General features: G+C 33.4%; 2 protein-coding genes, 1 long non-coding RNA gene and 1 pseudogene across 5 annotated transcripts; 2 read left to right on the top strand and 2 right to left on the bottom strand.

Moving 5' to 3' along the window:
- Positions 1 to 4,961: 4,961 nt before the first annotated feature.
- LOC130825216 (FIP1[V]-like protein) lies at positions 4,962 to 16,491 on the top strand. 3 transcript variants are annotated; one of them, XM_057690330.1, is made up of 9 exons: positions 4,962 to 5,666; positions 6,047 to 6,204; positions 6,693 to 6,819; positions 7,157 to 7,225; positions 7,303 to 7,428; positions 7,580 to 7,681; positions 7,756 to 7,970; positions 8,175 to 9,903; positions 15,751 to 16,491. In XM_057690330.1, exons 1-9 carry the CDS (start codon positions 5,175 to 5,177, stop codon positions 16,273 to 16,275), a joined length of 3,543 nt encoding a protein of 1,180 aa, XP_057546313.1. In that variant the 5' UTR covers positions 4,962 to 5,174; the 3' UTR covers positions 16,276 to 16,491. The 3 variants fall into 3 exon arrangements, with proteins under 3 accessions (XP_057546313.1, XP_057546314.1, XP_057546315.1); XM_057690331.1 differs by lacking the exon at positions 15,751 to 16,491 and adding an exon at positions 10,332 to 15,731 and having other exon boundaries at positions 4,974 to 5,666; XM_057690332.1 differs by lacking the exon at positions 4,962 to 5,666 and having other exon boundaries at positions 6,076 to 6,204; positions 6,667 to 6,819.
- A 2,696-nt stretch (positions 16,492 to 19,187) lies between these two features.
- Positions 19,188 to 21,382, bottom strand: LOC130825214 (UDP-glycosyltransferase 88A1-like; annotated as a pseudogene).
- LOC130825215 (uncharacterized) lies at positions 19,709 to 21,593 on the top strand. Its single transcript, XR_009046860.1, has 2 exons — positions 19,709 to 20,052; positions 20,844 to 21,593. It is a non-coding gene; the product is annotated as an uncharacterized LOC130825215 (long non-coding RNA).
- Positions 21,594 to 22,221: 628 nt separating this feature from the next.
- On the bottom strand, positions 22,222 to 25,580 carry LOC130825213 (probable N-acetyltransferase HLS1-like). Its single transcript, XM_057690328.1, has 3 exons — positions 25,057 to 25,580; positions 24,078 to 24,211; positions 22,222 to 23,339 (listed from the first exon to the last, which is right to left on the bottom strand). The coding sequence occupies exons 1-3, from the start codon at positions 25,315 to 25,317 to the stop codon at positions 22,469 to 22,471; spliced, it is 1,266 nt and encodes a 421-aa protein (XP_057546311.1). The 5' UTR covers positions 25,318 to 25,580; the 3' UTR covers positions 22,222 to 22,468.

Genomic DNA, 25,580 nt, shown 5'->3' with positions numbered 1-25,580 from the left:
CCAAAATACATCTAACAAGACCAAATTCACAACTACTAAGATAAAACAAACAAGACAAATCTTTCTATCATACAACCACTTGATATTTTCACACATATATTAATTCACAAAACCACATCAACAAAGTATAAAAGCCATCAAATAGCGAAGAAACATGCCCATCCACAAGATCCTTCAAGAAACTTAAAATTTCATAAATTATGATAATTAAATTAAATACGTAATTCTCTTAACAAATTAAAATTTTGTAGAGAATCATAAAACCAAATCACCCTTTTAAATCAAGACATATATATAAACACAATCCTTCAAGCAAATCAAATTTTGCTAAAGGATTTATAAATTCTTGGATGACTACATTACTTGATCCATATCATTTAAATTTCTTCTAACAATTTGTAATTTAGTTAGAGGAATGTAGACCATAAAAGAAATTTATTTAAGTATCAATATAAACTTAATTCTTAATTCTTATAACAAATTTAAACTTTGTTAAAGATCATAGATCAAGAAGTTTTTTTTTTTTTTTTTTTTTTTTTTTTTTTTTTGAAAGAAACATAACTTAATCCTTTTAACAAATTAAAGTTTATTAAAGGATTATTAGAGAATTACATAAAAAAAATACTCAATCCTCCTAAAAGTCATAGGATATCATCATACATAAAATATAATTCATCTTAGAAATCTTGTATATAAGATCGATAATTAACAATTCAACTAAACTTACCCCTTGATCAAAAGATTAGATGGAACAACAAATTTTTTTTTCTTTGAGATGCCGAAACAAGAGAGCAAAAGGGGAGAAATTTTATGAATTTTTATGTTCACTTGAAAGATTAGAAAGGTGAAGAATTCAAATGATGCTTATAAGATTAATAGACAAATTAAGAAACGAACTTAATGTGCCATAATGCACACTTATGAGAGGAGTTACAAAACTCTTCCTCTACTCCATTCCAACCGGCCACCCCTTCCCTTCCCCTAATAATAATTTTTTTAATTATTATTATTATTTTAATTATTTATTTATTTGTTTTTTTGAAAAAAAAAACACTACACGATAACAACGTATGCGATAAAACACGTTACCGATAATTAAAATTGTCCATGTATATAATTTAATTTAATAATACTTATTTATGTAATTTGTTTTATTTTATTACACTTTTTTTTAACCCGATAAAATACGGGGTGTTACAATGTCGGCAAAAACGTGATATTATGAAAGGAAAAAAAACAAATGTTTGAAAGCTATATACACAAATAGACAAATGAAAAACCCATTATCAGGAATAAAAAAACATTATCAGGAATATTATAATGCAGAAAAACCCTAAATCAAAAGAATTAAAGGTGTCATAAATTTTATTAAAAATTATCAGTAAAAATATAATACAAATGGCTCTGATACCACTTGATGGACAATAATGGTGAAAATTAGTATGAACAATAGGATTTAATGTATTGAATTGGAAAAAACAAGTATAAAAAAAAATTATATGATTCTATTACACATAAGAAAATTGGAAAAAAAATGGTTAGACCTTCCAAATCAATGTTTATTATGTATGTATGAGTGGACTTAATATTCTCATTGTAAATCTCTTTGATAATGGGATAAAAGAAGAAATTTAATATTACATATATCAAGGGATTATATCCGCCTATTTATAGTACTCTCTTCTATTCACCCTAATAGTCTTATTTGACTTTTGACACTATTTATTAATCACTCTTAACTTGTATTTTATTCTTAATCTAAAATTATAACTTAGGCAAGTGGCATCTTATTTGATTCATTTCAATACAAAGATCATTAATATCAAGTTTTTACAATTTTTCATTATGCATAATTAGATATTTAATGATTGAATTATTGCATTGGCAAATGTACCCAGTCAAATGGAACGATTATAGTGAATAGGAGGGAGTAATAACTTACAAATTTTATTATGCACATCATAAAATATTGTCATAAATAAGTATTTATACATTTAAGGCCAACAACTTATTGATACACTATGCCTAAACCCTCTAACTTTAGTTAAATCACTTTAGGCATAAAGACAACCTTAATAAAAATATAACGGCACATGTATATTTACATATAAGTCAAAAGTTGGACTATGATCCAACATCTTTCTTTTCCAAAATCAGAAATTCCTCCATAACCTAAATCATTTTTTAGGAAAAAGGTATCCTAAATAATCTAACATTCCATTAATATTTCTACAATAATCTCAAATTTTGATTAATGATGAATAATTTAAACCATTAGGTCACACACCTAAGAATATTGTTGTGCAAGTTGTGGCTTGATTTTGTAAGTAAATTAACAAAAAATTAAAATAAATTAACAAAAAATAATAAAAAAAAAGTTAAAAAAAAGTTCAGAATTATCTTTTTTCATCACTGACACCCTCCTCCTCCCATCCCATTACCACCCCTATATTAGGTCTATATCCCTACTTACCACCTCAACCCACACGCCACGTATCTCCTCCCCCACATTGGTGAGAGATCTAACCTCCACAGTGAGACCCACCCTCCCCTCCCCAACCTCACATATATACGGACAAATAAGTAAGGGGTGTACGTTGGATCTAAAAATGGTCGAGGGGGTGGGTTAAGGGCACAGAGGGGATAAAATGGTGATAATTGAAAAGAGTATGGTTGAGGTGGTGGCAGTTGGGGGCAGAAAGAGGGAATAAGATGGTGATAATTGAAAAGGGCAAAGAGAGGGGTTGGAATGATGGCAAATGGGGAGGGGCATGTAGAGGAATGGGAGTGGGGGAAGGGTATGAGTGGTTTTTTATTTAGTTTTTTGATTTAACCTTTTTATTCTTCAAGTTTTATTTTATTTAATCTTTTTGGAAAAAATTACCTATTACTGCAGGTTACTGATACCATGATTTACTCTTGGTAAATATTCTTCAAAATTTGGATTATTCATGGTTAATCAATAGTTGAAATTATTATAAGAAAATCGAATAAAGGTTGAACCATTCTGGATAGTAATTACTTTTTTATTATTAATTTAAACCTTTCAAAGTTTGGGGATTAATTTAAATTGAAATTAGTTTATTTGAAATTTAATAATTTGACTTTTCTTTGAATGATTAATCTCGACAAAGGTAAAATTAGTTACACTCCTTGTTGGGTTTGTGAGTGTCTTTGGTGTTTTGGATTACTTTGAGAATGTTATGACTTGTTTGATTTTGACTCTCTCGAACTATAGTGTGGTCCTTTTTGTGTCGACTTACTGCTAGGATAGATTTATTGCTTCTTTGATTTTGAAGGGTTTGAGGTTTTTGTCCCTCCTGAAAGGTTCACCATGGTCTTTTGTATGCTCATTGATTAATAGGATTATAAATTAAATGTAATTTTCAAAAACAAAATAACCATAACAAACTAGTGCATATATTAAAATGCTATGTGAGATTGTCAGGTTTTGCTATGTATTGTTCATAACAATAATAACCTTAAGGAAGAAAATTTTTATATTATATCTGGTATCAAACCATTAAAATACACTATTTAATTTTTCCCTAGATAGTAATTGGCCAATTTGATAATATATAATTTCATGTTTTTATTGCGGATTTTCCCTGTGAGTTGGTCTTGAATACCAATTTTGTACCAAGGACCATAAAAGCTAAGGTCAAACATAAGTCAAAATGAAAAAAAAGTGGAATTACTCAAGGACGGAGTGTCCTAGACTCGCTCGGGCAATCGACTCGAAGAGACAGAAGGTTTGAGCACTACGCTCGCCACCCCAACGTGATTTGCTCGACGGTCACACTAAATCTAAGCTCCAATCCTCATCGATAAATTATGTAGCAACACAGAGAGAAGCGTCAGTCACCCAACTTTTCGACGTGAGTCGGCCTAATCGAGTGATACTAACATGCTTATCTCCGATTCAAATACATGTTCCTTTCTCTACTTTTCCCACCTCTCATATCCTTTCGTGTTTGTGTCATCCCCATTTATAAACTTGCATCTATGCAATCTTTTTCATCGGTAGTCAATTTGATTAATGTTTGGGATATGATGAGATTGTGTGAGAGAGCATTGAATGAAATTGGGTAGTTAGAACCCTTAGTTTTGATTTTGTACTCTATAAAAGCTAGGTTGAAGGATAAGGACCCATCTATCTTTTACCACTCTATTATTCTCACTTATGTTAACGGAAAACATAATTCTCAAGCTACCGTCCACGTTAGATGGATTTTTTTTAAATTCTGCCAAACTAAATTGCTATCTAAGATATAATTTGAACAAGAACTGTCATTTGAAATGGCGGTTTAGCTTGACTTATTTGTTTTTTTTGGTTTTTATTTTTGCTAAAAACAAAACTGTAATATGATATGACGGTTTTGTCCAACTAATTATTTTTTTAATTTTTTTATTTTTTGTTAATAAGATAACAAGTATTTGAGATGACAGTTTTGTCTAACAATTTTTTTTTTTATAAAAAAAATTATGTACTATTGAATTCCCATTTATTATTTGAAATATATTGTCTAAAAGCTAACCGCCATCTGAAAAAGCGACTTTGTAATAACACAAATTTTGTTCTTTAACTTTTTGAAAAATATTGCCTTAAATATAACCGCCATCTGAGAAAGCGATTTTAATTTGATGTTCACATAAAACCGCTTCCTAAGATGACAGTTTGATCTAAAAAGAAGTAAAAGAAAATTTTCTCCTAGTCCATCATATGTGGACAGTACCATGGGAAATGAGTTTTCATGGGCGTAGGATAAAACTAAATCAAAAATTGTAATATTAAGGGAAAAAGTTTAACATTGTCAAGCTCTTCGTTTATGAATTTAAAAGTTCTTTACAAATTACAAAATTTAGACTACTTGTAAATTATATCATCAATGACTTTTATTTTTGTGAATAAGCCAAATTAAAGAATTTCGATCATATTTCATATTTGTTGTCGAAATTTTAGGTTAAGTGTTTGAAATTTACGAATTTAGTTTGTCGGAAAAAACCAAAGCAATTCGACATTCCGCCTATCCCAAGGGTTTAGGTAAAACCCTAATATCTGCTCGATTTCCATCTTCATTCACAGTTCACACTCTGTAAATGTAATCTGATGTTTCTCCATAATCCTTTCCTATTATCTCCTACCATTATCAAATCCTAATTTTATCTCAATTATGGAACACACTGACGATGATTTCGGTGAGTTATACGCAGATATCGAATTTCTGACGAGTTCGAAAATCAATAATCAACCAGATTTTTCTCAACCCTTCACGAAAACGCAACAGCAACAACAACAACTAAGGATCAATGGTGTTGAAATGGTTGAGTTGAGAGAGAATGATGCTGGAGAAGCTGGAGGTGAGAGGTGTGAGAAGGATTCAAAATTGTGCAATAATGAGGATGAGTTGATTGTGGAAAATGGCACTGATTGCGATGACGATGGCGATGATTTTGATGTATTTGTGAACGATGAGGATTTTGGAGCGAAAAATGGTAGCGGAGATGCCACTAAATGTTCCGAGGAGATAGAGGGTGCATTTGTTGCTGATTTGAGTGGAAATGATCAAATGCAGGTTGTTGTTAATGGAGTGGAGCAGAATGATAATGATTTTGGTATCGAGAAAGTGAATGTGGCGATAAATGGTGGGAATTCGCAATGCAAGGTTGTACAATTGATTAGTTAACTTTTTTATTTGAGATGTCAATTGCATTGAATTAGTTGAACTTGGATATTAGTTTAAATGCTATAGTGCATTTCAATTTTTTCTTTGATCATCTATATTTGCAGTTAGTAGTTTTTGAACTTGATTCTTTGTTAATGTGGCATTGTTAGGCAATTTAAGTTGAAATCTCTGGATGTGATGGGTTTTGAAAATTGTAATATGTGATAAATTAAGGAAATTATGAGCAAAGTATCATGTTCCATAATCCATGTTTTGTTGGTTATTTTTCTTTTATACTTTTTCATAGTTATATGAATTTTCGTTTGTGCTGTAGATGATTTATCTCTGCCGACACTGATAGTTATTTGATTGTTTCTTAGTATCCAAGAAGAAATGGGTCGTTTTTTGTGGGAAATCAACGAGCTACAAGCTCCTGGAGATCTGACAAGCAGGATGTTTGGTCTGGTGAACCGAGAGTGCCAGGCTTAACTCCTGGTTTTGATGGCAATGGAAATAGTTTTTGGCTTCCATGGTACAGGTACGTTCAGATGGCAATGTTTTATGAACATTATTTTTTTTGTGGCGAATGTAGTCTGGATTTTTTTTTTTGCCTAAGTTTAGTTTATGTGGCAGAAATGCAAAGCCTATCTTTTCCCAGGTAGTAAATAGGACTGTTTGACACCATTATTAAGTGTGCCTTAAGTGCGTGTCATTGAAAATGCCTTGACCATGCCCTTTGAAAGCACTTTGCAGTTGAGCCTTGTTGTTACGACACCTTTTTAGACATTGGGTGAATGGCGATTTTCTCTCTCTCTCTCTCTAGGGGGCGGGTGGGTAGGGGGGTGCAGGGTCGGTTATGGGTTAGAGTGGGTTCAATTGCCACCCTGTAAAATGTATCCATCTCTTGTGGGCTTTGGCCCCTAAAACCATGTCTTACTTATTACAGTTTTTTTGGGACTGCCTTTATGTTCTTTTTTTAATTATCTAATCTAAAGAACAGGTGGATGTCTTTGTATCCTTTCTCAGGACTATTATGGATGTAGACATTCATACAATTGAGCATAAGCCTTGGAGTTATCCTGGAGCTGATGTAACAGACTACTTTAATTTTGGTTTTGATGAGGAAAGTTGGAGAAACTATTGTCGTTCACTGGTGGGTGATTCGTACCTATTCTTAAGGAATGGAACTTTGTTTCATTTTCAGTGATCTTAAATTTGTTAAGATATAAATTTTTTGTGTTGATTTAGGCTTTGACATTGTTGTTGTATAAATCCCAATGTCCAATTGAGGAACTTTCTCATGGAAAGATGTCATTGACATGAAGACATCTTTGACTTTTTGTCATTGACATAATTTGTTTATTAGTAATGCATTTGAAACGTCTGGGAGTTATCACCTTTCCATTTTCATGCTACATTTCTTATTATTAAGCGTCTGTCTTTATAACTATGATACTCTGACGAACTTCTGATCTGGAATTGTTGTGTAGGATCAATTACGCGGACAAATGCTCAGTCAGACTGGGAACCAAGTTAATGAAAACTTAAGTTTCAAGCTGGTAGGTTTAGTGATGCATTGGGGCACTTTTGAACTTTGAACAAGGTTTAAAATATTTTGTCTTTTGCATGTACTTAGGAAAATGGATTTCGACCTAGTATGGAGCTACAGTCTGATGAATTGGCTGGAGCACAAGCTATCCCTAGTGGGCTTAAAATACAACCCTCTCATGAGTTAGATTTTTCTACCAGGGAATTTAAAAAGGTGAAGTTTTCCTAAATATAGTTGATCGTTATTTTAGTTAATGGGAAAGCTAATTGGTCTGCTGTTCTTTTGACCGTGTTAAGATTTGTTTTCCAGCTGTTATGTAATTGCTTACAATTTTTTTAAAGGCTCACTCGTGTCTTCTGTTCAGCAAATCGGCCAAGCTATCCATGTAAAAGATAGCAATATTGAGCGTCAGCCGTCTGCAGATGCTAGGCGTCCACGTATTTCTGATTCCAATGTTATCATACAGGTTGGTTTTTTGTTTTTTATTTTAATTTCAGTTGCCTTTTTATTGGAAATATTTAATCACTGTTTTTTTTGCAGCTAACCATGCAAGATCCAGTAGAGCCATCTAGATCACGCAGTGAGGAACTAGACAATGCACTTGAAACTCAATACAAAAGCTCAGAGAAAAGGTGTGGCAATGGGAATCCTGAGCTGGAAGCCGAGAAATCTGGTGGCTCCAAGGCTTATGAAATGGGGAAGGTATCATTTGAGGAAAGGTTTCGATGTTCAAGTATGTCATCTGATTGCAAAAGGTGTTCATCATATCTTGTGCTAAACCTTAAAGTTTTAAATAAGTGATATATTAATCTGGTTTTCCTTTTATTCCACTCCATTTCTGATTCTGTTAAGAATTGCAGACCTTATTTGACCCCTCTTTCACTAAATATCTATGCTCTTTGGTCTTCTTTATCTGTGGCCCAAATCTAAATATATGTGCACTTGATGTGTCTGATCAGATCACACGAGTCTGCAGCGGTATCCAGTCAGGTGCATCAGCATTTTGATGATCATAGAAAAGTTCAGAAATCAAAGCTGGAAGTACTAGCTTCGCAAAAGGCTGAAACCATTAACAGCTCGATGGAGGATGTTGATTATGGTTCCAGTAGCCACTCCCGGTCTTATTCAAATAGTTGGTCTGAGGCATCAAAAGATGATCATTGTGATTCGAGAAGAACTCGAGTTTCAAGAAGAATTCAAGACACAAGATCATTATCATCAAATTCCATAAAGGAAAATATTAATGTGGATTATCAATGTTCGAGAAAAAAAGTGGATATTAAGAAAGCGAAAGAAAGTGGTGGTAAGTATTGTTTGAGAGTAAAAAATTCCATTGATGTAAGGGTCAAGAAAAACAAGCCGAGGGTTCGTAGACGTTTGGAGGTTAAGATCCGTACTGGTTTTGATGAGGATAATGGTCGAATTGACATTGCAGATAACTATGGTGGTGTGGGTTGTGCAAAGGCTCACCGCCGCAGGATTGAAGAATGGTACCCTTCTTCTGATGATGATGATTATTGGCCTAGTCACAGGGAGGATAACTCTTCTCCTGGCTGGTATGAGAGAAAAACTGTTGAAAACCGGCTCCAAAAAGAATGCTCTAGTAATTTTGATCAACAAGATCATTGGGGGTTAAGAGATGAAGGAGACTTGTTTATACGAAGAAAGAGGGATAAAGAGCAATTCTTTTTTGATAGAAAAACACAAAGGAGAGGTGTAATTGTTAAAAAAGATTGGCATCTTCGAGAAAGAGAGTGTATCATTAAGGACGAGAAACCTTACTTCCATGATCGAAGACATTCTACTTTGAATTTTTCTTCCTCCCATGACGTCGATTGGTCTGAACTACAAAGGGAATATAATGATGATCATTTCGTTCAAAGAAGTAAACATAGACGGGCTTTGCAACATAGATATCTTGATGAGCGAGTTAACAGTAGATTTGTGAGGTCCAATCCCTTGGATGACAGGCATAGCAAGTATTTAGATTCAGATATTGAACATGAAAGTTGCTTGTGGCGTTCTGGAAGAGAATTAAGATCATTTGATGAGGAGGACGAGTACTTTGAAGGTCCATTGACCGTGGATTATGCTCGATATACTGTAGATGATGAAGATGAATACTGGAATAGACACACCTCTGCATATATTCATGATAATTGTGATGTATCTTTTACCTATGATAATAGAAGACTTCAAAATACCCTCATTAGAGATGATGCAGATGACCTTCAATTGTATCAGAGATATGAAAGACATAGTAGGTCTATCTCTGCCAAGAGGGGCACCAGTAACAGACAAGCAAATAATCGTAGGGATGCTTATAGTAGGCAATGTCGTGCTAGATACCTTGATGAGGAGGACTACTTTGAAAAAAGAAAAAATGTTTCTGAGTCGAAATTTACGACTTGGACTAAAGATGCAGAGTTTGATGGATATTTGGATAATAGTTTCCGTGGGAAGAACATGTCCGGTTCTTTCAAAGGTGCTCCAAGACCAAAATGGTATGGCAGTAAGAATGGATTTTCACCTACTAGGATGGATATGCCTTTGAGGGGCAACTTTGGGGTGGTGAGTGATGGTGTTTGTAAATCCGAGTTTAAGTTGTCAACAAGAGCTAATTCTGAAGAGAATAGGCTATGGGGTTGGAATTCAATGGAAATGCAGCATGTTGTTAGGGAAAAAAAGGTAAATTTGGGGAACTCATTGCTGTTCTTCTATAGTGTTGTAATTGTATCCATGATATCCCCCCAAACATTGGGGGGAATAAATTGTTTTAGTGCATTTTGCATGTTTTTCTTAATTTGCTTTATAACTTGTATTTTTTCTTCAATGATAAGTAAAGTCTGTTCATCCTCTCGCTTCATCTATTCGATATTACAAGCTGGAGCACTTTTGATGAACTTTGACGACATACTCTTAAAAATCATTTAAGTGAATAGAGCTAATTATACTCTTGTAATTTGGATTCTTCACTTCAAAAAAAAAAAAAAAAAAAAAAATTTTTGATTCTTGTTTGATAATTACTATGATCTAGATGGTCGTCAGCTTCTTGAATTCTTACCTGGTTAGTTGAAGTATCGTTAAATTCTTACTTGTGAGTACACCTCTAATAGGAAAGGTGACCTGATGATTTCAAATGAGTGAGAGAGGCTGAAAATGACTGTATGGCAGAATTGAGGAATTTAGGCCTGAAAATCCATATGACAAGAGAAAGGAATACACAGAGGAGAATTTATGCAAGATAGGGACTAAATTATTGGTTCATGTAGCTGACCCCATTTTATGTAATAATGGCTTTGGCATTGTTGATATCTGTAGAACACTCGAATAAAAGAGTGTGCTTCTTTTGGGGGGTTGTAGCTGTTCAAATTCACAATTATTAATCTCATTAGCAAGTTTCTTCAAGCCCCCAAGTAAAGAAAAATTCTGCACACTAATATTATTTCCTGTTCGTATCTGGGGTCTTGGTATGCAAGTAAAAAGTGGATGATGTTGTGCTTGTCACCGCTATCAATAGGTTTATGCTATTTGCAAGGGTTATGTTGTTTGTTGCCTTTTTCCTATTTAGTGTGATTGGTTATAACCTACAAGGTCTGATCATATTAGATTTTTGGTATCCAGCTGAAGCCGATGTTAACCTAGGAATTCTTTTGTAAAATGGTAATATTGTTCCTGTCACAAATTATATTCTGATATGGAGGTTCGGGCCCTATATTTTCAGTTTTTTTTTTAAAGTAGTGGCTGTGTAGTATGTTTAATTCTTTGATTGAACTGTTTTCTCATATCTTAAGCATGCTACTGTATGTATGCTTTAGAAGCCTTGTGACAAAAACGAACATTCTTTGTTGAGCTATGACTTCTCATGCTCTCAACGTCCATGTAAGTGCTTGATCAAGAAATAGTGCCTACAGACAGTGACAATACTTCCATACATAGACTTTATGATAGCTCATGTGACATGCTGTAATGGCCATCTCTGATTTTCGGTTCCCCATTATTTTTGGTCCAAAATGTGTGATTATGTTGTATATATTCATGCATGCACAGTGCAAAATATTAGATATGATTGTGGTTGCAAAACCACTTTCACCATCAATATGGATGGTTTTGCGATTATTGCGTCCGGTATTGTGGTCAAAGCAACCTCAAAACCTTTACAATGCGGTCACATTATGGTGATGTGGGCGATATTTTGTAATATGGTCAATGATGGATGCTTCCATTAGATAGGATTACTTGGGTGTTTATGAGAATTTTCTTTAAATGTACGTTATGTTGAGTTGAATTGGAATAAATTGGTTCAATGGTCTTAAATTTTACTGTCTTTTGGTGGCGAAAGATAATTCAATTTTTGAGAATGTAGAAGCTGATTCCCGTATCAATTTGGTGGTATGCATTGAAGGAGAGGTTTGAAAAGTATTGAGAGTAAAACTTGTGGAGCCGGTCACTTCTATTATTTGGAATAACTAAATACTTTAATGAGATCAATGAAGTATAATCTTTGTTAGCAATGATCTCTCCTTGATTTTTATTGTTGATATCAAGGCTTTCTCATGGTTATTTGGATGAAATATGAAGCATCATATTTCTATGTTAATGTTGCATACCCTTTCTAGAGTGTTTGGCATGGGGACACTAGCCATCATACTAATTTAGAGCATCATACATCTTGATTATTAGACTTCGTGATGTATTATTCTTTATATTGAAAGTTTCAATTGTTTGCTTTCGGAGACCTTTAAATGATTTGATGGCATGATACATCTTCATCTTGGCTGTTCTTATAGTTTGACACCTCCTGGGTGTAATTGTTTACTATTATATTTTTTTTGTTTAGTAAAGGGCCTTAATTTAGTGATTGCCATTTGTTTTTTTTTATAGAAGCTAGACATTTACGGCCCATTTGCTTGTTGGTATTTTATCATCGTAATGGAAATAAAAATATAATGTAATGGTAACAGTAATATAATGTAATTTTGCTAGAGAATTTAATTGACAAAGCTTAGGTCATATTTTTTTTCTACTCTAACCTCTTTTTTTTCTTTATAAAATTCATTCCCATCCATAACCACTTAAGAATATAGTATTAAGTGGTAATGAAAAATTGTGAAGAAAATACATGTTTAAGGATGAGATTTTCATTACCTAATGAAAGACATAACACATCTCATCAAAATTAACACTTCATTCTTATTATGACCATTTACTACCATTGACCAAATGGCGCGTTAAGAATTTCAAGAATCCTTTGGGTGACTGACATCTGATGGGCCTGATGGCCTATTCACTCGGCTGTTTTGAGTATTTTACTGTTGGCTAGACACTTGAGGATTTCAAGAATCATTTGGGTAAGTGATGGCCTGACCATCCCTATTAGAACCTGTTGCTCTAGTGATGATATCTATTTGTTGTAGCTTTTGGTTATTAGGCAGAGCTTGCTCTGTGGATTGCAGCGGTCGCCTGCTCAAACTTCAGCTTGAAGCCAAATGAACCAAGTACTGGTTATTGGAACGTTATGCTTGCATAAAAGATTAGATCAATACTTTGCCTAAAGATACGCACACTTCATTTTTCTCACGTGCCATCTCTATATGTTGTCAATGTCAGGGTTCATTTCTCTCTTGGCAGACTATCTAATAAGCATTTTAGCTGCAGGGTTTTTAGCATGAAATTTTCTGTCGTTCAAAAGACATCTAATTTGTGAACATAAGTGTGAAAGATTGTAAAGGTATATCATTCTATATATTGTCGTTGTCAGCGGTTTTCATGCTGCATTTTAACTTGTCTTCTAGCTGAAAGGTTTGTCATAAGAAAGTTCAGAACAGTATGACTATTTCGAAAAGAAATGTTTAACCTTACGCATTCATGCTTGGGCATGCATCTGCCATGATGAATTTCAACTGTTGTTTTGTTCTGCTTCAGTGGATTCCCTTCATATTATCTATGTTGAACACCCATATCCATGCCCAAATCTGTATATTCTCTTTGTTTTCTTTGTCATCTGTCTACTGAGTGATGCGTAATGGCGGTTTTCCATTCTTCTAGATTTTGTATTAATGTGCTCTTCTCCTCTGTGAGTATCTTTTTTCTTTCTCTCAAGCTGTCAATCTAACTTTATGGAAATGGGGGTTGTTAGGCAATCTTAGCCCATGTAAACTTGGCAGGGCTTGCTTGAATGAAGTTTGGATGCTATTTTGTCGTCACAGAATCCTCTTGTTTCTTACGTACTCTTTGAGGTTATGCCTTAGGTTTTTTTTAGTTGGCTAATAGAGATAACTGCAAATGTTGAAATGTCACTTGACTTTTTTTCCATGTTTAATGTCAGATGAATATCTGTGGTTCATGTTCTGATAAAAAAAAAGTGCGGATGAAGTTACTAACAGGCTGATCTGCATGAGGATGTTCTGAACTTGCTTGTTTGGTGCTTTGGCATGTGGAATTCCCTCTTTGGTTTGTGTAGTTTGAGGGATTGTACAGTCAATTTATTGTTCTAGTTCTTGATTACCCGATAAATGATGTAGAGCTGATTTATATCTGTCCAAGCTGATTGCTAGTGTTGCATGTAGGTAAGGTTTCATGATGTTCTCGTGGTTCATATTTGAAGTTATGACAAGGAATCTATCACATGAGTTAAAATCAGTAATGATAATTAAAATGCATCTTTTTCATTATTTGTTTTTTCTTTTCTTGAGGGTATTTAGTAAGGAGGGTAAAGTAGTACTTAATTGTTCAGGAGTCTTTGGTATTACTTGCCTGATTTCTAATTGTCTTTACTTCAGTCTCCTTGTGTTTTTGTAACCTGATTCCTCTTTACGTGTTCGTGAACATGTTTAGGTATTCCTTAAAGGTCTGTTGAATACTGCACTTCTTTGTTAGTAACAATCTTAGGTTCTAAGTTGAATATTTGTATGTCTGAGGTTATGGTGAAAAGGAATAGCTGGTTTAAGGCTATAAAGAGTAAACTGTTGTGTAAGCTATTTTGACACTTGAAAGATCTACTATTTGGACTTTGTATATGGTTGTGACAAACTGACATTCACTAGGCTCACGTATTTTATGATTTCTTGTTCATCTCCTATTGATAAGTTTTATGTTGCTAGGATAGACTTGTTAATTGTTATTCCAGCCAAATACCCAACTGCAAAATTTTCGTCTATAATATTGACCCGTGACCCATAAAACCCGGACAATGGATCAAACCTGATTGTGATCTAGATTCCAGAGTCCAGACCCATATTTTATTTTCTGAGTTTGGTCAACCTTTTGTGTTCCACATCATCATTTTTAATTTAAGACCTATTTTTTCCTCCATTTTTTGTGCTTCTCCTATCAAAACTTTAAAATTGCATATTGGTCCATTATTACTATTATAAGATCTAATCATATAATCATATAATAGAGAAAATATATATAGTGTGTTTTGATAAAAATTTAAAAGATAAAGGAAAAATAGAAACCCTTGACTGCATTTGGTGAACCCAAAACCGGTCAAATTGGAAACAACCCAACCACAGCCAGACCCGGTTTCAGCTTAACCGATCCTTTTGACTGGTCATGTTATGGCTATTGAACTCCAGCCGAAGGTATTTGTGCTAATCAAAGTTTGAAATCAATAAGTGGTCTAAATCTTGAGCTGTATGCAAGTTTTTTTTTGCTGAAAACTACTGCCAAGGTGGAAAACGTGAGGATTAACAGTCTCTCTATAAGCTCATTTTGGTGATTTTTCAAGACAAGAATTGAATTCCTATGAGATTGAGTATACTGTCCTTCATTAGTTCAGTGTTAGATTGTTATTTATTATTCTTGTACTCATCATGAAAAACTGTTATTGCAGTATTATTTACATTTTGTCTTATGTAAATTGCACATGAGGTTGTGCTGTAGTAAATAACCCATGCCCAAGGTTGTGTTATACTATAATTATTAGCAGCTATCTTATATGCCTTTTTATGGGACCTTCTCATGGAATTACCAGCTTATCTTGTTATGTATTCATTCTGTTCCTTTTTGTCTTTGAAGATACTTTAGTTTGTTCCTTTTCCCCCTTTCATCCTTGTGTTGGTTGTAGAGAAGTCGTGTTCTTGAATGCTTCTGGGAGCACCTTGTTTAGGTATCTCATGGGAATTCTAGCTTATCGTATTTGTATTCATTCTATCCTTGTTTGGCTTCCTTTTTCCCTTTTCATCCTTGTGTTTGTTGCAGAGGGTTGGCGTTCTTGAATCCTTCTGCTAGCGCCTTTTGTAGGTATCAAGTATATGTGCTGCAGTATTTGACTCTGAACTTTTTCGTAATGGGGTTGCAGCAACTATAGGTTTCTCATATTTTATGTGTTTGGATATTTGAATTAAAAAACAGGTTCTTGTACTGCATTTTTAGTTTTGCTTGCAAACAAAGCTTTAAATGTATTTGCTCATACTATATAGGTACAGACTTCAGTAGTTTATCATGTTGGGTTTATAAATAGTTCATACATGAGCTAATCTTTGATGTAGCTAATCTTACGGTATTTGCATATTATGTTATGCTTTGCAGTCAACTGCAAAAAATCTGAAGGCTGGACCTACTGGTGACTCTTGCGGAGTTGCTGATGGGGGTTACCGAAAACAATTCAAGAGGCAACGGAAACAAAATGAAGGTTTTTCTAACAGAACAATGGGGAACAACGATCAAAATACTGAAGCGTCACTAGAGAAGCTACCTGTCAGGAACCAAGACCTTACTTCTGCCCTGAAAGAGGGTCAAATATCAACAGAAGAACCCAAAACTGAAGTTTTCAAAGTGAAGAAGTATAGTTTTGACTCGGCTCAGAATGACTCGCTGAAAGGAAGATTGTCTCAAAAAATACATACGAGTCAGAAAGGTAATTGTGTATATGATGAGAATCGGATTCTTGAGACAATGGCAAAGATGGAGAAACGTAGGGAACGCTTTAAGGATCCCATACTTGTGAAAAAGGACACAGATTCTGATTCTAAGCTAGAAGACAAAAAATCAGTTGAAATGGCTGAATCCAAGGTACAAAGGCCAGCAAGAAAAAGGAAATGGGGTGGAAGCTAAGGTACTGATCTTCTCTCATATAAGTATTAGCTTTAAATCATATGAGTTACTTTACACATTGATACATTCTTGTAAAATGATTTTGGCAGAATTTTGATAGAAAGTTGATATATTGAACGATGACATAAATTTCTTTAGTTTTCGCTCAGCTGTGAAACAAATTATTTACTTATTACTTCCTGATGGAGCTTGAAGTTGATAGCTGTTTGTCAATCATTTTTCGGTTATATTTAGTCCATGATCATCTATCTTTGACTTTGCTCCAAATCGTATTGCTGGCTTTTGATACTTGGATATAAATAGGCTGTTACAGAGACATCTTAAACTGTAGTAAAAAGCTGGAAAATCATCCAAAATATAAAAGGGTGACCACAAATTTTGTGTCTGAAAACTGAAGGTTACAGGCTGCTTAAATCCCAGATTTTACGAGGTATGATCGTCGGTCGTTCGGAATAAGGGATGAGATAGAGCATATTTTTATGGAAGTAGAGCTTTGGTTGTTTTTCATTCTTGTATATATCAAATCGGTTTGAGTTTCATGTATTCTGGATTGTGTCTATTGTTCTAATCTTTATTCAACTTAATTATTTGTCTACTAAAATGCATTGGGATTTTGGTAAGAAACATTTGCATTCATAAAAGTTACATTTCATTGGTTACAAATAAACCGTTCCATTGATTTTGTCTTTAAAAGTGATATTTTTTCTCATACTATGTCACTATCAGAGATTATTTCAATGAGACAGAGGTAATATGTTAGATTTTGCAAACTTATCAATGCACAATGTTGGCTTTTGATATTTTGGATTATACTTTTATGTTGATCTAATAATGTCCCATATTCTATTTAATTCTGTCTCATTGAGTTTGCTTTATTACAAATGATTTTTTTTGAGATTGTCTCACTGTAAGACAAGTCGATTTAAAGTGAATTTTACCATCCAAAATGACTTTTTCAACATTAATCAACTAAAAATGAATATTTTAAGTATAAAATTAAATGTTTTAATTAGTGTAGTTAGACTATTTTTCCCAGTTTAATATTGTTTCACATACTCTACTAAAATTCCTACTTTTCTATTTTTCGTACTCATTATGTCATCCTCTTGAGGTGTTCTCAGAGGAATAGAGGAGCATGTATTACGAGTATTAAAAATTTTATAATTAAAAATATCAATTAAGGCAAAATACAACTATTTATTTTTAGGAAAATTTAAAAGAAAAAGCATTTGGGTTATAATAATTTTTAGATCCTAAATTTAAATTATATATGAAAATCCTATCTTTGTATCATTCATTCAGTAAAATAACCAAAGTAATAGAGAATAATGGCTAAAGATGTTTGGAAGAGGAGAGAGAACGAAACTCGTGAGAACAGTATATGTTAGAGTAATTAGGTTAATTTTATGGTCAAAGGTAACTTGGATAAGTCAATGATAAATTCAAAAGGTCATTAGGTCACCTTATTTTAAGTTCATCGAAAATTAATTGGCAATTGTGTTAAGGCTTTTTGACTTCTTGTGGCCGTAATTTACAAAAAACTAATTTTATTACTGTAACTGAAAAAGCCCTCAAACTTAGAAGCTATTTTTGACAAAATAATCTATCAATAACTATTATATGTTTAAAGTGTCATTTTGACACTCTCAATCTCAAGTTATGAAATCTTCAAAGTCAAGTTGCATTTGATATGTCACTTGTAGGACATACTTGGATTGAGTGTAAATATTTAAGGGGAAAATAAAATCAAACAAATGAAATGAAAGCAAATAGAGATGCATTTTAAGTAGTTGAAATAGTTATGGAGAAGGTAAAATGAACATGAAATAAAATAATAAAGGAAAAAATTATGAAGGTAATATATTCCCCCACCCTCCCCTAGGATAAATATTTACCCAACAAAATTAAGAGCTCATTTTATTTTTCATTACTTTATAATCATTCTTCCACCTCTACAACAATCAAATTTCACAAATTTTTCATTTATCAACTTTATTTTCTTACTTTAAATTTTACAATATTTACCCAAAATTAATTATTTTTACAAACGATGTTCGTCCAAGTACATATGGTACATGATTTTGCACTCATTTCCCACGCTCGAGCAAGGTCGACCACACCACCACACACCTCCATAAGACTTGCTTGATTCATCTACCATGTGCTCGAATAAAAGTCTATAATGCTCGATCAAAGTGCTCATTTGAAACACCAAAGCTCCACTTTGTTATTCACTTTGTTGGTTTTTCTCGCTCGAGCAAGCCATTACATGTTTCATTGATATCATTCAGCACTATGACTCATTAAAGTTATCATCTTTTGTTCATTCAAACAAGATTCTCTTGCAAGCTTTTTAAAACGTCCTTAGACATGGAATGACTTGGTCTTGCAACAACATTAATATTACATCATTTAATTAGACTTGATTTCAAATGTCTTTCCTTTTTAAATTTTTCTTTCTTTTGAAAAAGAAGTTTATCAATCCTATGAATAATTTTTAATTGCAAGTTTTCAATTCATATAAAATTTGTTTTAAAAAAATGTAACGATTAGAAACGATTGAAGGGATTCTGCATCAAAATTTCAATATAAGAGGATGGTAATTGGGAGAATAATAAAATTTAGTGTTGCTTGCAAAGAGCAAGTATTATACACTCTTAAAGTACCAAACAACACCATTTTAAAGTTGATGGTTAAAACTCTAAAAATATTTAATATACTATATTCGTTTTCCTCACTTTGTTTCAATAGCGTTAAATTTTTGATTCTTAAGTCCAATCTTTTTCTTCGATACAATAGATGATAGAGTTAATTAAATCAAAATCATCATAATATCAAGAAAAAAATCATGTAATAATACAATATTTTAAAATTGACGGTTATTGACAAACAAACCAATAATGTTTAGTGTTTTATAAAATAGTCAATGCCAAATTAGATGAGTTTCCTTCCTCAAATACAACCCTAGCCTTATTTTTAAATCTAATATTTTTTTTCTAATAGCATCACCTTCTTTCGTGCTCATAATTTGCTTGACTCGTTTTTGAATCTCACTCGACCTCACAAACCCATTGTTAGACTCATCCATTAGTAAAGCAATTCCAATCTCCTCCACAAGTAAAGCCTTGTTAAACTTTTGTTCAGCAATAAAGGCCACGTCATCAAAGGCAACCCTACAATTACAACTTCTAAAGTAGAATTCCACCCATAATGAGTCACAAACGCACCAATCAATTTATGTCACAACACTTCAATTTGGGGGACCCACAATTTCACAACATAGCCCCTATCTCTAGTCCTTTCTAAAAACCCACTTGGAAGAAGCAAGTCCAAGTTTGGTTCTTGCATTATGTTCAACATTTGATCAATATTATCTTTACTAGTTGGTGGAAAAGGTACTACCCGTAAAAATCTCACACCACTATTTTCCAATCCCTTAGGGTGTGTTTGGTTGGTTATTGGAATGGGTATGAAATGGTATGAGAACCCATTCTAATGTTTGGTTGTCTAATTTTACATTGGGTTCTCATACCAAAAGGTTTCCCATACCCTTATTTTCCCTAATATCCCATACCCTCCTAACCCCTAAAGTTTCAATATCCATTCCTCCCATATACAAACCCTAATTCCTAATCTTTGCTGCTCTTCAATCTTCATCTCCACGAGTTCTTCTCTGATTCTCCTTCAATCTTTTGGATCTTCCTGCTCCTGCTCCTGCTCTTCAATCTTCCTCCGTACTCTCTTCTTCCTCCGTTCGCTGAAACTCAATTTTCCAAAGTATGTACCTTTTTTTTTTCTTTCTGCTTTTGATTCCCTTTTTAATTGTTAAACAATCTTTGTTTAGTGAGACTCAACTGTATTGGAGATTGCTTTTTTTATTTCACTTCGTCTTCCTTCTGCAATTTTTTTCAGATCTGCAACTTTGAGAACTTCGATTTCATGGATTAATTCACTTTGTCTTTCTGTTTTGCTTTGTACTGGATTTCATGGATGTTTGATTGCTTGGTTTATCTATTTGCAACATAATATGTATGTATGTATCTATATACAAACTGGACAGAGAATCCATTCCATAATTGAACCAAACAGTGTCAATGGATTCAACATTTATTACAGGATTGAACCAAACAGTTTTAGTCTGGTATGGGGTTCTGAATCCATACCATCCTGGTATGGGGTTCTATACCATTCCATTCTTGCTCACTGAAGCAAACGGACCCTTAGCTAGCTCACATAATTGTTCCTTAGAAAACAACACTTCACTCCCAAAACATAAAAAAACTACACTTTACTTCGTTGCAAATCAAGCCAATTCAAACACTCATGTCTTTCATTTCCCCCATTTTTTCCTCCCCTATTAGCAATCAAAGGACCAATACAATATACATTAGGGATTCGAAATCCAGGAAGAATAGTCCCCATTTTCAAACCCTTAATTGCTTTAACTTCTAATGATTCAAAAGTATTAACAATAATCCCGTCAGATTTATGTAAAGTTTGACCTAATTTAACAAATTCTTGATAGCTTTCACCGCGATCAAGCATAAAATCGATCATATGACTTGCAGGAAATGAAAACAACCCAGGAATTTCAAGCAATTTCTCAAGATTTCTGAATGAACCAATAAATTTTCGATCATAAACAGGAAGATTAAGGAAAAACGCAAGCACAGAAGCTCCAGAAGCAATGAAAAAGTAAGTCGGTATTTTCAGAGATTGTGAAACTTCAACAGCAGAATAGCAGAAAAAATCAATAATAAATGCAGATATAGTACAAGTTTCGGAAACAGATTGAATCGATTGAAGAAGAGTAGGGTTGTTATTACGAAGAGTTTCGAACATAACTTGTTCTTCGTCGGCGTAATTTGAGAGATTTCGAAGAAGAAGAGGAACAGGAGGATGAGAAATGAAAGTTATGGATGGAAAAGAGGAAGAAACAGAAGAGATGTAAGAAGAATAAGTGTCGGAATTGTTGAAGGGAGAGTTGGGATGATGATAGTAATGGAGGTGGGCGAAGAAGATTTGGTTAACAAAAGTTTGCCAAGTTCAACCATGGAGATTAAGTGGCCTATGATGGTGCTGGGTACATCACTATTTTATCCTCCATTGTTATGAAATTCAAGCTTTGAAGAAATAAATGGAGGATTTAGTTTGATTGGTGAACTTTTTGAACCATGAAATAATTAAATGATTGTATTGTGGGTGTGTATTTATTTAATTTTCTCTTAGGAGTAAAAACGAAAAAGACTTGAAATTGAAACAACCAAATATGTGTCAAGGATTGTGTGATTTATACAGTATTAGTATTTCCTTAGTCAGTTAGTTGTAGTGACTAGTAGATATTTTTTTTATAATAAAAACAACTGTTAATTTTGAGTCTTTTAGAAATTAAAAATATATTTTTTGCGAATTATAATTATAAGTAATCAAAATGTTTTAGCATTGTTGCTAGCTAACTGAATTAGATGAACTCAAAATAGAATTGTTGCTATTTAATTGATTTTTTTAATAGAGCTATCTAACTGAATTTTATGAACTCGAAATAGAATGATATGTTGAAGTTTAAATTTAGCTTGGTGTAATTATTGAACTAATAATACATTGGTTTAATAAGGTAGAAGTATAAATTAAGCGAAGTGTTACACATTATATCAAACTCGAAACTTCGAATATAGTCATATAGAGGCGACTCTTAATACGTGAAAAATGTTCAATTGCACATAACTCTTTAAAATAAAAGGCATTAAGTATTTACATTAGTTAATATTAATTTTGCTTTAGTTAAATAATAACTCAGCTTTTTTAGGCTTTAAGCTTAAAATATAAATGAAAGATTCTAAAATATTATTGTGCAAATATTGAAAAGTTAATAGTGTCAAAAGTGCATGAGCTTGTTATAAAATGATCTTAATTCACAGATTGTGAAGACAGTGAATCTTAGACCCAGTCTAAATTCATAAATTCAAATTATTTTTTTCCAATCTAAGTTCTGTACGATTACAATTTAGAATAGAACTAGATTTTTTGATTGGTAAGATGAAGGATCCTACTAGATTGGAATCTTACTCATATTACAAATTACAATGTAAGTCACAATGTGGGATCTTACTAGGAAGCAAGCATAGTAGCCATCATCTAATACTCAACTACAAGGAGATTTCTAATACATAAAATCCAATTCTAGCTACTTTATCTAGAAATCTCTTGGATCAACAAGCACATTCCCTAATGAACCAGATATTGCCAATGTTTTCTCTTCTTTACTATCACCAAGATTATCAATATGTTTGAAGTACCAAACATCTTTGATGCACGACATAGACCGTCCCAAAGGAATATATTTTTTGACGGGATCAGAGTCGCCAATCTCAGTCATTACAAGCGAACAATCCATATCTTTAGCCGAATTAGTAGCAAAGTTCCATGCCGCCTTCATTAGCTCCCTTAGCCTTTTTCCTTCTCCAAAGACTCCATACATAGAAAGGAATCCAAACGGTTTTTGAAACGACCCGTGTACCAACGGCAATTCCAAGCAAGGGAAAATGACCTCCCTTGCACGACTTAAAGCCGAGTACAATGCGCAATGCAAAGGATTAGTCCTTTGAATTTGAAGCTTGTAAACCTCGCGGCTATTCCATAAGCTAAAAATAACCCAAGATCTCGGTCTTGTAGTGTCCGTGTTATGATCCTTTATAGGAACGTCTTCCCAATCCTCGTCATTGTAATAACACACCCAAGTGCCAAGGCTCGGTGTCCCTCTCAAGATTGATTCCATATCATGTGGGTAAAAATCTTTGCATTTGATCTGTTTTCTATACAAGGAAACAGCTAGGTTAACTTGTAACTTCTTTACGTTTATATTCCAACTCGGTTTCTTGCTAGACCTATGAACAGGTCGAACATATATCTGTAGAGGAACCGATACATTGTAATGACATTTGCGGGTAAACAGGTTTCTAGAGGCGACATTATTCTCCTCGGTAGCTACATACACATACTCAGCACCATTTCTCGCGAGCCATTCTTCAATCGATTTCATCAGGTTATTTCCGATTCCCATCTGCCTGTACAAGGTAAGCGACAGACTTACCACAGTTAGAAATGACGGTTATATTGTAAAAATGCACAATAGTCGATTAGTCAGGTGAATCTCGAGTTGTCATTTCCTGGTTCGGGGTGTCCAATCTTTGTTCGGAACCCACTGGAATTTAGGCTAACAGGAACGTTCCTGAAACATTGCTAATTGGGTACAAAGGCACGTTTGCAGGCCAGAGTTTAAGCTTTTGGCCTAGTATTGTAGTTTTAAGCCAATTTTATTTTGGATAAATTACTTAGAATAATTCAATTTTTTTTTGATTATCTTACAGTAATTTCACCTATTAATTAAGTACGAATAATTCCAACTTTAGGGGTATTTGTCTAGAGTAAATATGTAATTAGATGACTTGCTATAGTAAGTTTTAATTTCTTAACAAAAGATAAATTAAAATAAAATGTCAAAAAAATGTAAAAAAAATATTGAAGTTTTTTTCTAATTTTTTATCATTAAGAATTTTTTATGCAAATTTTCTTTTTTTTCTCTAATTTTACATTAATTTTCAAATTAAATTTTTAATAAATTACCTACTATAGTAGGTGATTCAGTTACCGAGTTAATCTAGGCAAATACCATTTAAAGTTAGGATTATTCATTATTAATCAATAGATAAGATTATTATAGAAAAATCAAGAAAATATTGTATTATTATAGGTAATTTTTCCTTTTATTTTTAAGAGCTGAAAGAGCGGAATAAAGGAGATACCGGTGTGTTGGAGAGACTCGAAGGCCTAATATATATCCCATCTTTGAATGTGACTTCGTAAGACCAAACCCAACTTCTTTATTATACCCTCGGACTACTCCAACAAGCTCCCCATGCTCCGCCATCTCCGCAACCTGTAAGCCATTATATAACATTCCCTTTTAGTACTAATCAAAAGAGTCAATTTTTTTAGGAAAATGGTGATCTTTCACTGGTGGGCAATTCAATTTTCTGTTATGCAACATGACAAAATTATAAGACATCAGTGAAAACAGTAGTATGCACTATGCAAGTAACTTTCTTATGGTTTTTGGGTACCTGAAATTTGTTTCAGGGAGGCCAATTAGCCCAACCTTTTAGGGAAGGAGGTATAAAGTACCGAACATAGACTATATGGCTATGAATCATCATCATACCTGGTATATCATGCTCATAGAAACTATAATTTGACCTTTTAGAGAAAGCAATATAAATCGAACATAGACTATATAGCTGATAATCATCATCATCATCATACCTTGTATATCCCGCTATGATATAAACTTTTAGGAAAAACGATATAAAGTACCAAACATAGACTATATAGCTAAGAATTTTCATCATCATCATCATACCTGGTATATCCCGCGCATAGAAACTATAATATAAACTTTTAGGAAAGCGATACGAAGTACCAAACATAGACTATATAGCTAAGAATCATCATCATCATACCTGGTATATCCCGCTCATAGAAGCTATAATATAAACTTTTAGGGAAAACGATATGAAGTACCAAACATAGACTATATAGCTAAGAATATTCATCATCATCATACCTGATATATCCCGCTTATATAAGCTATGATTAGGGTATGAGGAGGAATTAAAGACGGTAAACCATACCCTTATCAAAAGTGATCGATAAGGAGGTTGCAACTAGAGAGACCCTTGACTATTGAGTTCAATTGGTTAAAAGAATTGAATGAACCATACATACCAACATCAGACTGATAGAGAAGAACCTTATTTTACATAAAGGGTCATCCATTGTATCACAAAATATAGATGCATTCTTATTAGAACCTATTGCACACTTCTTTTCAAGCTTCACTACATTTTGGGAATCAGTTTCTGCATTAAATTCCCTAATGATCAGACCCTTATTCATGATTATAAAGAAGCAAGAGACAAGTATAAAGTCTGTTTCTTCTAAAAGTTGTGTTACACTTTCTGCACAGTACCATATATGCAGCCCCATTTATACAAGTGATGAGTATCTGTCGATTGTTTCCTAGACGCGCTTTTTCTTTTATATTTTATCTTTTCGGGTTTTGATTATAGCATTGATCTTCGTACTAAATCAAAGTGGTTGTATGGCAAACGGCTGATAGCTTCTAGCTGATTACAGTGGCTAATTTGACCAACTGATTTTGTTAACTGGTATACAATGAACAACTTGTTCAAAAACAGCTTATTCACAACAATAAGTTGTTTCAACCAACTAATTTAGCGAAATTAGTA

Source organism: Amaranthus tricolor, chromosome 10 (genome assembly GCF_026212465.1).
Source record: "Amaranthus tricolor cultivar Red isolate AtriRed21 chromosome 10, ASM2621246v1, whole genome shotgun sequence".
Classification (NCBI taxonomy): domain Eukaryota; kingdom Viridiplantae; phylum Streptophyta; class Magnoliopsida; order Caryophyllales; family Amaranthaceae; genus Amaranthus; species Amaranthus tricolor.
Note: the sequence above shows the minus strand (reverse complement) of the source record. Positions and strands in the feature narration are given on the sequence as shown.